We start from the raw sequence: 13,448 nt of genomic DNA, 5'->3' as shown, positions 1-13,448 counted from the left end.
CCTCCCATGCCTTCAAATATTCATCCTAATCTTCAGCTTGAGGTTCAGCAAACTTTTTGTGTAAAGGTCCAGATAGTAAATATTTTAGGCTGTCACAATTCCTCAAATCTGCCACTATAGCTTAAAAGCAGCCATCAACAATGTGTAAATGAAAAAAGAATGGTTGTATCTTCACAAAACTTTATTTGGTGGACATTGAAATCTGAATTTGTATGCCAGGAAATATTTTTCCAGATTTTTTCAGATATTACAAATATAAATATCATCCTTACCTTGTATGCTGTACAAAAGCAGGTGGTGAGCCAGAATTGGCCCTTGGGCCAGAGTTTGCTATAAAGCTGCTTTAGCTTGTTACTCTTGAAACACAAGAACTGTTTTGACTTATTTTGAACCAATCACTTTTTCTTAATTTTATAGTGTAAGACAAGGCTGGGCGCAGTGGCTCATGCCTATAATTCTAGCACTTTGGTAGGCTGAGGCAGGAGGATCACTTGAGGCCAGGATTTCGAGAGCAGCCTGGCCAACATGACGAAACCCCATCTCTGTTAAAAATACAAAAATTAGCTGGCCGTGGTGGTGCGTGCCTATAATCCCAGCTACTCAGGAAGCTTAGACAGAAGAATCACTTGAACCCAGAAGGCGGAGGTTGCAATGAGCCAAGATTGTGCCACTGCACTCCAGCCTGGGCAACAGAACAAGACTCTGTCTCAAAAAATAAAATAACCTAAAAAATTTTAAAAAACTAAAGCAAGACAAAAAATATTTGGTTTTTTACACAGTGACTTCTTTCAGAAATCCTTTTTTCTGTCTTTCCTGAAACTGAGCTTTCGTTGGCGTAGTGTAGTAAATACTGGATGCCATTGTCTTCATTTCCACTAATCAAGCTTCCCCTTTCTTAGATTTATTTTCTCAGCTTTTAAAATAATTTGTTTCTGGTGTCAGCTTATTTGGGTTACATATTAGGTTGTTGCATTATTAAAGATATTTATCAAAATTATAGTCTAGAGGCTGGACGCGGTGGCTTACGCCTGTAATCACAGCACTTTGGGAGGCCAAGAAGGGCAGATCACGAGGCCAGAAGTTTGAGACCAGCCTGACCAACATGGTGAAACCCTGTCTCTACTAAAAATACAAAAATTAGCCAAGCGTGGTAGTGTGTGCCTGTAATCCCAGCTACTCAGGAGGCTGAGGCAGGAGAATCGCTTGAACCTGGGAGGCGGAGATTGCAGTGAGCCGAGATCGCGCCACTGACTCCAGCCTGGGTGACAGAGCAAGACTCCATCTCGAAAAAAAAAAAAAAAATTATAGCCTAGAAAAGTAAGGATGAAGGATGATTTCATGTTAAAATTGCTTGGCAAAGTATCTTAAAATAAGTTTTAAAATGTTAGAGCATTTCATCAATTATTATATACATAGTTGCCAGTCTGATTTTCTAGCACTTTTAAAAAACTCATTGCATTAAGCAGAGTTCTGTCAAGTGAATTCTTAACAGATCCCTAATAAAGGTTTACCTTTGGCTGTCCAGCCAATGAAGTGATCTCTTTCTTAAATCTGTTTCTGCATAAACAATTTAGGAACCGTACAGACTAGTTGACTAGGATTTTATCCTGCTTAAAAAAAACCCATAAATATTTAATTAAGCTATTTTTGTTATTCTCTTCAAATACCCCTCATAGTAATACACCTCAGGTAATTCAGTGATTCTGTGTTCTCTGAATTATGGTTTGTTTTTCATAGAACTAGTTTCTTTATACTTCTTTTTCCAGTTAGAAATTAAATTTCTAAGTAATACAGCCTTTGTTTATATATGATAGACTGTTGTTGATTGTAGGTACAGAGAAGAGGATGCACTGTATTCTCTAAAAAAAAAACTGTTTCACATTTTATAAGATCTGAAATAAGAATTCTGTATAATTGTATAATTTGGTTATGTTGCTCTTTAATAAGTTTAAATACCATTTACATACTCATATCCCAGATTATTAAATGTCTTCTTGATGACCTGTACTTAATTATGAGATGGCATTATAAGATTATTATAATTAGACTATAGAAGAGTCTAAAATTTTTAAAAATGAGGCTGCTGATTCATGATTCAAATTTGGTAGATCTGGTTTTTTCAGTGTTTAAATGATACCTACTTTCTGCCATGCTTTATAAAATAAATTGTTTCCAAACTTATTTTTTTAGAATTGTATGTCTGTCTGTCTTTTGAGGGTTTTTATATACTATCTTTTTCCATGAATTAGTCGGGGGAATAGGGGTGGGGTGGGGTTTGTGCATATTTGCATGAACTTTTTATTTCCATTGTTAGAAACAGAGTCTAAAAACCATCTATTTCTGTTGATAACATTAAACAATTTATTGGCTTTTCAACCATGATCTGTTACATGGTAAAAGAAAATTTACTAGTATTTTTTTTTTTTTTTTTGAGACGGAGTCTCGCTCTGTCGCCCAGGTTGGAGTGCAGTGGCGCAATCTCGGCTCACTGCAAGCTCCGCTTCCCGGGTTCATGCCATTCTCCTGCCTCAGCCTCTCCGAGTAGCTGGGACTACAGGCGCCCGCCACCATGCCCGGCTAAGTTTTTTGTATTTTTAGTAGAGACGGGGTTTCACCGTGGTCTCCATCTCTTGACCTCGTGATCCGCCCGCCTCAGCCTCCCAAAGCGCTAGGATTATAAGCGTGAGCCACCACGCCCGGCCGAAAATTTAGTAGTATTATATCTGTTTTAATACTATCTAACAAAGAAGTATTTGTCACTCAAAAATTGTTTTAAACATAATTTCATAGATTATTTGGGGTGAACTTTTTTCTGCTATATATGACACTACTTTACACTATCCTCTGCTGAACCAGCTCTAGTTTTTGGCTCTTCTCCTCGTGTGAATTTATCAATGAGAACACCTCTGAGTACTTGTTTCAGAGGATTGTTTTCAGAGTGCTTACCCTCCGTGAAAAAGGAATTCACAGAGAACTTTGCCTCAAGGAGTTTTGAAGATTCATGAGGACTTTACAGAGCCATTTTTGATATCTGATGCTAAGATGGTAAAAAATAATCTAGGGAATAACTTCAATTCTTTTTTGCCTTCTGAAAATAGGTGTGATACTCCAGAATCCAGATTTCTCTTTTTTTCTCTCTCTTTTTTTTTTGTATACAAGATTTTTCTATATGGTCACAGTCTCAGAGAAGTCTAAGAACGAATAACAAAATAGATTTTAACTAGCAAGTAGCCTTTTTGTAAAATGAGATATGATCAGTTTTATAGGACTTAGATGCTTTAAGCTATTCTCCAAACTGTCAGTTTCACAGCCAGAGGACAGCATAAAAAATACCCTCCAGTGTTTCTTTTTATATTTGTTGAGCTTTAATGGCAAGGGTAGTGTAGTGCTTGTTTTAGATTTCTGACTAGGACTCTTTCATGTTCATAAAGTTCCATGGATTAACAGTTCTTTCCATTCTAACCTTTGGTATATTTGGATATTATTAGTCTCATGTTAAAGCATTTCAGCAGCCATTTGAATGGTCTTCCTTTTCCTAGGTGCTGAAATGAGAAAAGTATTTTTTAAAAACTCAGCATTCTAATACCACATGCTGAACACAGACATTCTTATCTTGAATGACATGTTTTCCTTTGCTTTTTGAAGGGAGTAGATGTAGGTTTTTATGTATATTTACACCCATGGAAAAAATGTAACCTCTTTGTTCATTTATTATTTAGCCTAAAGCCGAAGAGGAGCTTTCAGTTGACAAAGTACTCGAATCTGAACAAGATAAAATGAGCCAGGGGTTTCATCCTGAAAGAGACCCCTCTGACTTAAAAAAAGTGAAAGCTGTGGAAGAAAATGGAGAAGAAGCTGAGCCAGTACGTAATGGTGCTGAGAGTGTTTCTGAGGGTGAAGGAATAGATGCTAATTCAGGCTCCACTGATAGTTCTGGTGATGGGGTTACATTTCCATTTAAACCAGGTAAGTTTATACCTGCCTTCCTATGTACCTCTTTTTCCCTTTACTGCAACCTTAGAGAAATGTTGCCTCTTTTTAGAGAGATACTGGATGGAAGAAAGAGGTTTATCACAATATAATATTTACAGGACAGATAAGCAAACGTAAGTTAGTGACTAGCAAATCCAGAGAGTTCTGTATTGCTGGAAATGATACCCGACACTGGTATTCCCCTTTCACTGGCATTGGAAGAGCATCTGGCAGAGGGAATCAGACAGTGCCAGGCTAGTGGGTGCAGTTTGATTTTTAAAATTATTGTATTCATTTTAATTGAAAGGGATATAGAGATATTACCATATTCCTCGAGATGGCATTAGTCATCTTTCATAAGACTTGAACTCTGTTGACAGAAATCACTCTGTAGAACTGAATTCTGAAACAATGTATTGAGTACCTGCAGTATGGGAGGTTCCCTGTGGTAAATATGTATGATAAACAAGTAAATTAGGAATATATATGATAAACATATGGTAAACAAATATAAACCCTGGAGGATTTTTTTATCTTAAGATACCATCAAATGCATTAAACCTCTGTCATAATACTATATAAACTGTGACTGACTTTGAGATATATGGAGAGATTTGGTATGGATCTGTGAGGAAAGATGGTTCCTTTGATAAAAAGTTTGGGCTGGGTGCGGTGGCTCACGCCTGAAATCCCAGCACTTAGGGAGGCCGAGGCGGGCAGATCACCTGAGGTCGGGAGTTCGAGACTAGCCTGACCAACATGGAGAAACTCCGTCTCTACTAAAAATACAAAATTAGCTGGGCATGGTGGCACATGCCTGTAATTTCAGCTACTTGGGAAGCTGAGGCAGGAGAATCACTTGAACCCGGGAGGTAGAGGTTGCAGTGAGCCGAGATTGTACCATTGCACTCCAGCCTGGGCAACAAGAGCGAAACTCCATCTCAAAAAAAGAAAGAGAAAGTTTGGAGTAGGTGAAAAGTTTTCCTTAGTCTGCCAAATCTAGACTAAGTTTTGCAGGAGGTAGGGTTTGAATGTAAAATACCAGACCTCAAAGGTAATCTAGATCGGTATTTTTCAAACTGTTGGATTTAATACATTTAATAGATTGTGAAATTAATAGGTCACAACCAACATTTTAAAAAAGGATAATATAATAAAAAATGTCAGTCTATTACATGTAAGTAAGAATAAGTATTGTTTTTAGAAACTTTGTAGTTATATATGTGTTTATAATTGTCCAGGGTCGTGAAGTCATTATATGTCTTACTGTGAGTTGTAGTCAGAGATGTTTGAAAACCAGTGACTAGTACTTACCACTTTATTTTATATTATTTTTAAAATTTTTTATTTACTGTTTATTTTTTACAGAGGGAGGGTCTCACTATGTTGCCCAGGCTGCTTTCAAACTCCTATGCTCAAGCAGTCCTCCTGCCTCGGCCTCCCAAAGTGCTCCCACGCCCAGCCCTTACCACTTTGATATGCTGATCTTTCACTACCAGTAAACTCCTGTTAATGGGCTTTATGAAATTGTAAATTTATGCTATTGTAAAACTTTAAAAAAAAAAACCCTAGGACTCAGTGTACTGAATTGCTTTTGTCAACTTAGGCTTGTATACTGTGTTCAAAAATGAAGAAAAAGATCTAGGCTTGTACCAGGTTACAGAGTACTTGTAGCCATTACCAATGTGTCTTAAGAAAATGGAAACACTATTGCTATTTTTAGACTATGCAAATTATATTTTATATTAATTTATGTTTTAATATTTTGTATATTGCATAATTTATGTTACTTATATTTTATATTATATTTTCATTCTTTCCATCCATCAGTTTTGCAGTATAGGCCCTGACTATAATTGACCAACTACCTTTTGCCCTTGTAGTATTTAACAGCAGTAATTGGAAAAAAGACAATAGTCATTGGGAAAAAAACAGTTTGAAATTTAGATCCCAATAAGCTGTCTACTTTTTAATAAATATAATAGGGTAATAAAGATATGGTGGAAAACATTTGGAATATTCTCAAAGACCATCAGTGGGTCTATAACCTACACATTAGGAATCTCTAATGTAAGAAGGATCCAATCTGCTCTCAGGAAGTAATCTGGAGTCTGATTTTGATGAGTTTTATTAATTAAAATAAGAAAACTGTGATTTCGTTTTAGATGAAATTACAGGCAGGAGAAAAAACTTAGTATCTAACTGCTTAGACATTTCATTGTCTTAAGTTGTTTCTGTGTTTTGTGTCCTTCTGCTTTTTTTTTTCTGTAAAATAACATTTCCAGGTGAACAACCAAAGTATCCTTTTTTATGAAGCCAAAGGTTTTATCAGGTTTCTTATTTCTTAGTTATTTAAGTTATTTAGTTATTTAAGTCTTATTTCTAAGTTATTTATTTAATGAGGATTATTACATGTCCCTGGCCAAAGGTTACTTAGTGTGTATGCGAAGTGATTCCTACTTGCTTTAGATTATTTTACTACTCAAAGTATTTAGAAGGGATGAAAGAACAAGTGATGGTTTAAAATCTTTACATATTTTCTGACTGTATTTCATTGTTCCCTTCTATTTTTTGTTTGTTCATGAAGAGATAAATACTGGAATGTGGTTTGTACTCTTAGGGGATGTAAGTCATGCATCATTTAATGACGGTGATTTGTTCTGAGAAATGCATCATTAGGCAATTTCTTCTTTGTGCAAACAAGAGTATTTACACAAACCTAGATGTTCTAGCCTACTACACACTTAGGCTGTATAGTGTAGCCTACTGCTCTTAGGCTGCAAACCGGTACAGCATGTTACTACACTGAATAGTAGGCAGTTGTAACATAATGGTAAGTGTTTGTGTATCTCAATATAACTAAACGTAGAAAAGGTATAGTAAAAATACTATATAAAAGATTTAAAGTGATACACTGTATAGGGCGCTTACCATGAATGGAGACTGCAGGACTTAAAGTTGTTCTAGATGAGTGGTGAGTGAATGTAAAGGCCTAGGACATTACTGTATGCTGGTGTGGATTTTGTAAACATTAGGGCACACTACATTTATTTTTAAATGTGTACTTTCTCTAATAATGAATTAATCTTAGCTTACCTTAACCTTTTTACTTGATAAACTTTTTAATTTTTTGACTTTGACTTTTATAATAATATTTAGCTTAAAACACACTGTATAGCTATGCAAAAATATTTCTTTTTTTTTCTTCTTCTTCTTCTTCTTCTTCTTTTTTTTTTTTTTTGGAGATAGAATCTTACTCTGTTACCCAGGCTAGAGCGCAGTGGTGCAATCATAGCTCACTGCAGCCTCAGCCTCCTGGACTCAAGTGATCTTCCCACCTCAGCCACCTGATAGCTGGGACTACAGTTGCACATCACCATGCCCAGCTAATTTTTAAAAAAACTTTTTTCTAGAGATTAGGTCTTACTACATTGCCCAGGCTGGTCTCAAACTCTTGGCCTCCCAAAGTACTGGGATTATAGGTGTGAACCACCATCCCTGGCCTTGTTTCTTTACATCCTTATTCTGTAGGCTTTTTTCTATTTTTAAAATTATTTATCTTTTTACTTGTTAAGGATTTTTGTTAAAAACTAAGACATAAACACATACATTAGCCTAGGCCTATACACGGTCAAGATCATCAACATCACTGTCTTCTACCTCCAGATCTTGTCTCATTGGAAGGTCTTCGGGGGCAATAATATGCATAGAGCTGTCATCTCCTATTATAACAGTGCCTTCCTCTGGAATATTTCCTGAAGGACTTGCCTGAGGCTGTTTTACAGTTAACTTTTTTTAATAAGTAGAAGGAAAGTACTCTAGTGATTAAATAGTATAGTAGATACATAAGCTGGTAACATAGTTATTTCTTATTACTATGAAATATTATGTTATACTTGATTGTATGTGCTATACTTTTAAATGACTGGCAGCACAGTCGGTTTGTTTACACTACCATTAACACATACATGTGAATAATGCATTGTGCTGCCATGTTAGGATAGTTACAGTGTCATTAGGCAATAGGAACCTTTCAGCTTCATTATAGCCTTATGGGCTATAATGTTGTATATGCAGTTGTATATGCAGTTTGTTACTGATGGAAACATTGCTATGCAATGCATGACTGTGTATATAATGCCCTACAAACAGTTGTCTGCCTATATTCCTCTTTCTAGAATCCTGGAAGCCTACTGATACTGAAGGTAAGAAGCAGTATGACAGGGAGTTTCTGCTGGACTTCCAGTTCATGCCTGCCTGTATACAAAAACCAGAGGGCCTGCCTCCTATCAGTGATGTGGTTCTTGACAAGGTAAGCTGCGTACTCAGAGAAAACTAGTTCTTTTTGGTGGGAACTGATTTTAACTATAAGAGCAAATATGTGAAGTACGAGCAGTTTTTAGTAATTGTTAGAGCAAATGATGTAAAAATATCTAATGTTTAAGAATTTGTTTCCCTAAACACTGTTGGATTTTGAGTTTCTTATAGGTTACAGTCATTCTGGGATTTGGCCCATATTGGAGTGGTGTTTTTTTTAATGTTTATTAATTGATTTATCTGCTTATTGTGGCTGTTTTTTGGTGATACAAAAATTTTGTGTTGGGGGAAACATGGCTAAATTGATATGGAGGTCTTTCCTTATTGTTCTAAAAGTTCATTATGGAATTCTGTTGTCAATGAGGACAGGTCAGAAATCTAGGAAGGTATTTGGCAGATCAAACATAAGTGAGAGTCAACATGATTCAAATAATATGTATCTCAAAATTTACCTAATAGATACCTCCAGTGATTGACTTCTCCAATCTTGTGCAAATAGGCATCCTTCCTCTTTGCATCTGATCTTTATGGTGCACACAGCAAATTAGTACAGTCAGTATTTGTTTACTAAATTAAAAGGAGTAAAATCAGATCTACTAAATAATTTCATGTAAATCAAAGATAAATCGGAGCTGATGATTAAGCTTGAAGTATTTTTGTTTTGTAGAGGAACAAAAATGTAAAAGTAGAGATTAACTATCTTATGGAATCGTATCTACCTCTTAACCGATTTATGCCCAGTGTTTCATTATTGGAATGCTAAGCTTGTGAGAGTTATTTATATCCTACTGCTCAAGGTCATAACCAAGGTCTGATTTTTCACACAAAAAAATTTGCAGCCTCCGGCATAAATGGGTTAGTAAAGATGTCCAGCAGCTGCTTATCCAGAACTCATTTATATTATTTTACTTTCTTATAGCAACAGGTCTTCTTACTTCTATTGGTAGTATCTAAGTCTTCTCTCTTAGATACTTATGTGAGGACAGCTGAATGACTGATGAATGGTACTAATTTGAGGCTACTTCAGTGCCTCAGAAGTCAAGTGTTATATCCACCAAATTCGATTATCCTCTTAGAAAATATTCCTGCCTGTCCTGCTGCCTTATCTGTTTATGACTTTGGCCACTAATTAGTTGATTTCTCACTGATCTCCTTAACTTTGTGTTGTCCATAGTCACGTTACATGCCTATTCAAAGTCAGATATCTCAGATTAACAAGGCAGACAGTGACATTTTCAATGAATCATCACCTATGAAACATGTCTCCTCTAAGACTTACTGTCCACTCATAATACATTCTTTACTAACCATAAGTCTACAGCATCAAAACTAAAATGAGCAGTAGCAGGATTCCTGTAGGCAAGTGCTCTATATCCTGGTGAATATTTTTTTTTAATTCTAAAATTTGACCCTAGTGTAGAGGATCTCAAAATATCTTGTCTTGTGCCATTCAGTTGGTCCTCAGTATCTAGTGAGCCAGTCTGCTGATTATGTATAGCCCCTACTTGGAAATTTAAGGCCTAAATCATTCCCAGCGTATCAGAAAACCATTGTTTTAGCCTAATGGCTCTAAGGGTGGCCCAGGAGAAGCTGCCATGGATGAGATTGGACTTCTGCTAGTTCCAAAGCTGGTGCTTACCGTTTCAGCTGATGTTATTTTTCAGTAAAAATTTTTGCTATCTTTTGTGGCAGGGAATGCTCTGGAACATGTATTAAGCTTTCTTTTGCTTTTTCATGCAGATCAACCAACCCAAATTGCCAATGCGAACTCTGGATCCTCGAATTTTGCCTCGAGGACCAGACTTTACACCAGCCTTTGCTGATTTTGGAAGGCAGTCACCTGGTGGAAGAGGCGTACCTGTAAGTGCAAGTTCCCTACAACTCACTTAGTTAGACACTGGCACAGACTCCATGAAATCCTACCTCACGGCAAGACAGCAGCTTTTATTCGTTGATTCTAGTCAAGAAGAAGAAGAAGAAGAGGCAAAGACTATCCTTTCCATACTCATATTAAAGCAGATAAAGAATACACTTGAGTCGTTTTTACTTGGCAGAAGCTAGTCTGCATTAATTTGGTCTTGATTTTTTTTTTCCCTATTTTTTCAATTGAGGTGACCTGCAAATGGATTTAAAAATAGTGCCAACCACGGCCAGGAATGGTGGCTCAGGTCTGTAATGCTAGCATTTTGTGGGGTCAAGGCAGGAGGATCACTTGAGGTCAGGAGTTCAAGACCAGCCTGGCAACAAAGAGAGACCCTGTCTCTACCACAAGAAAAATAAATAAATAAATAAAAGAAAAAAATAGGCCACACATGCTGGCTCACGCTTATAGTCCTAGTCCCAGCTACTTGGGAGACTGAGGTGAGAGAATTACTTGACCCCAGGAGGTCCAGGCTACAGTGAGCCATGATCATGCCACTGCACTGCAATCTGGGTGACAAAACAAGAACAGGAGGTCCAGGCTTCAGTGAGCCATGATCATACCACTGCACTCCAGTATGGGTGACAAAGCAAGACCCTGTCTCTGAAAAATATATATATACAGAGCAAGCCAACCTCGATAAGATTCCTGTTTTGTTTTGAGGTGTCCTGATATACTGGAGATCTCTGATGACATTCAGCTAATCATCATGTCTTTGTCTTTGTTTCTACAGATTTGCAAAGTGCAGAGCAGGCATGGACTGCCAATTCTGGAACAGAGCAAAGCCCCAACTTGCCCTCCACTGGTGATGTCACACCCACCCATGAAGAGCCTGCCTCTAGGGGTGCGCTGAACACTTTGTTTTTTGTAATAATAGTCTCTGATGTTATAATATTTTCTGTTACACACTCTTTTTATTTACTATTGATTGTTAAGTCAAAATTTGAACAAATGACATGTACAAAAGAGTGCAGTATTGGTAAACTGCAGATTGCCATTACAGCCCCAGTGGCAGGCTCTTCAGCGGTGGAAGTGGCATCACCAGTGGAGTTATGCTGGGGCACTGCACTGTGCAGGATTCGGCAGGCTCTGCCTACTCCATGCTTTGTAGACTTGCAGAAAGCATGGGGAAAGTTGCCAGTGATGTTGAATATCTCTTTTCCCCAAGTTAGAATGGCATAGAGAGCAATAAATCTAACATTTTGGAGGAGCTTGGGGTTTGATGTACATTTGCAGATAACGCTGTTACTTCATTTTATGTAAGGTGACACTTTTTGTTCCCGCATCACCTTTTTATTTCTGAAATGGCAACTTTTGAAACCTGCTTTAAAATAAGACTACATTGTCTGAAAACAAATGTCACTTTGTAGATATTTAAATTATTTGATTATTTTCCTGCAACCAAACAGTGGTGGCTTATACTTGAATGCCTGCAGTGTGTTGGAAGCTTTGTAAAACTACCGAAAACCACCTGAATTTGAAGCATACTGTTTATTGAGCCATTAATCCATCACCATTTTAGAGACCTGTGTATGTGAGATACTCTGTTTCTCACACATTTATCTATTTTCAGGAAATACTAAATTAAAATTTTTCTAAATCTTGAGTTACCTCACCAGAAAGTCTTAGAAAGTGGCTTTCTAGAAACCTTTTTTTTTTTTGAGACGGAGTCTCGCTCTGTTGCCCAGGCTGGAGTGCAGCCACCGCACCTGGCCCTAGAAACCATTTTATACCTTTTTTTTTTTTTTTGAGACGGAGTCTCGCTCTGTCGCCCAGGCTGGAGTGCAGTGGCGCGATCTCTGCTCACTGCAAGCCCTGCCACCTCCTAGGTTCACGCCATTCTCCTGCCTTGGCCTCCCGAGTAGCTGGGACTACAGGCATCTGCCACCATGCCCCGCTAATTTTTTTTTTTTTTTTTTGTATTTTTAGTAGAGACGGGGTTTCGCCGTATTAGCCAGGATGGTCTCGATCTTCTGACCTCATGATCCGCCCGCCTCGGCCTCCCAAAGTGCTGGGATTACAGGCATGAGCCACCGTGCCCGGCCCATTTTACACTTTTTTTTTTTCAGTATTATTTCCCTTTTTAATGTTGAAATTTTTATTTGTGTTACTGTTCATTTTGGTTTTGGTTTATATCTTTGTTTTGCCAAATATTTGAAATAATGTTGATGCTGTTTTGAATATTCTGTGGATAATAGCATCTGTGGTTATTATCATATTGCCCAATGTTGTTGATATGTGACTCACAAAATGTATAAATCCTCTTCCAGTGTCACTTTTCACTAACAGCTTGCTAGTCATTGTTTGCTAATAACTAGTTATAACAAAAAGGAAATACTGTGAGTTTAGAATAAGCGATGTCTCTTTTAAATTATTGAAAATAGAAAATGATTTTTAACAGTAACTTTATCACAGCATATACCACTCCTCTGTATACCTACGTATGTGAGATCAGTGAGTTATTCTGGTACATTCAAAGTAATGTGACCACAAGTGAGATGTTATCTAGGATTTGTAGTAGCTCCAAAAAGATCAATTTTAATTATTTAATTTACTTTTATTAAGCAGCTTTGTTCTGTGTCAAAAGCTAGTTTTTAAGGGAAATTTTGATGTCTCAGGGTAATGTTGATATGTTAAGCCTTAACACCAGTTATTCTTCCAGCCTGTCTCCTAGATAACAGACATCCTCCACTTAATTTGCCCAGCTTACCTTGGTATATTGATGTAGATACAGATGGGAATGTCATAGGACATAAATATCAACATATAAAGGAACAAAAATGGCCAGGCACAGTGGCTCATGCCTGTAATCCCAGCACTTTGGGAGGCCAAAGCGGGTGGATTGCTAGAGTCCCAGAGTTCAAGACCAGCCTGGGCAACATGGTGAAATCCTGTCCCTACAAAAAATACAAAAATTTGCCGGGCACGAGGGCACACACCTGTAGTGCCAGCTACTTGAGAGACTGAGGTGGGAGGATTGCCTGAGCCTGGGAAGCAGAGGTTGGAGACAGAGGCTGCAGTGAGCCAAGATCGCACCACTGCACTCCAGCCTGGGCAACAGAGTGAGGCTCTGTCTCAAAAAGACAGGAACAGAAATAATGCTGTTTGGAAAAAAGCAACAGCCCTACTCCCCTACTCTTTGCAGTTTCTGATTCCATACTTCAAATAACTTTTTCCAGTTCTCCAAATTATCTTATAATTATCACTTAATGATACTAAAATCTATGAGGTATGCCCC

The 13,448-nt window shown here is 37.5% G+C and overlaps 1 protein-coding gene across 24 annotated transcripts in view; it reads left to right on the top strand.

The window, feature by feature from the left end:
* Window positions 1-13,448, top strand: part of EIF4G3 (eukaryotic translation initiation factor 4 gamma 3) — a 352,454-nt gene that overhangs the window by 259,364 nt on the left and 79,642 nt on the right. For 17 of the 24 annotated variants that reach the window (XM_030805828.1, XM_030805807.1, XM_030805827.1 and 14 more), the window contains 4 exons: window positions 3,720-3,966; window positions 8,151-8,284; window positions 10,030-10,149; window positions 10,944-11,054. In XM_030805828.1, coding sequence (XP_030661688.1) covers window positions 3,720-3,966; window positions 8,151-8,284; window positions 10,030-10,149; window positions 10,944-11,054 — 612 coding nt within the window. The remainder of the gene's footprint in view (window positions 1-3,719; window positions 3,967-8,150; window positions 8,285-10,029; window positions 10,150-10,943; window positions 11,055-13,448) is intronic. The other 7 variants (XM_030805829.1, XM_030805822.1, XM_030805821.1 and 4 more) reach the window with 1 other exon arrangement.

Source organism: Nomascus leucogenys, chromosome 24, assembly GCF_006542625.1.
Source record: "Nomascus leucogenys isolate Asia chromosome 24, Asia_NLE_v1, whole genome shotgun sequence".
NCBI classification, from domain to species: Eukaryota; Metazoa; Chordata; class Mammalia; order Primates; family Hylobatidae; genus Nomascus; species Nomascus leucogenys.
The sequence above is the reverse complement of the archived record's forward strand: the minus strand, read 5'-3'. Positions and strand labels throughout refer to the sequence as shown.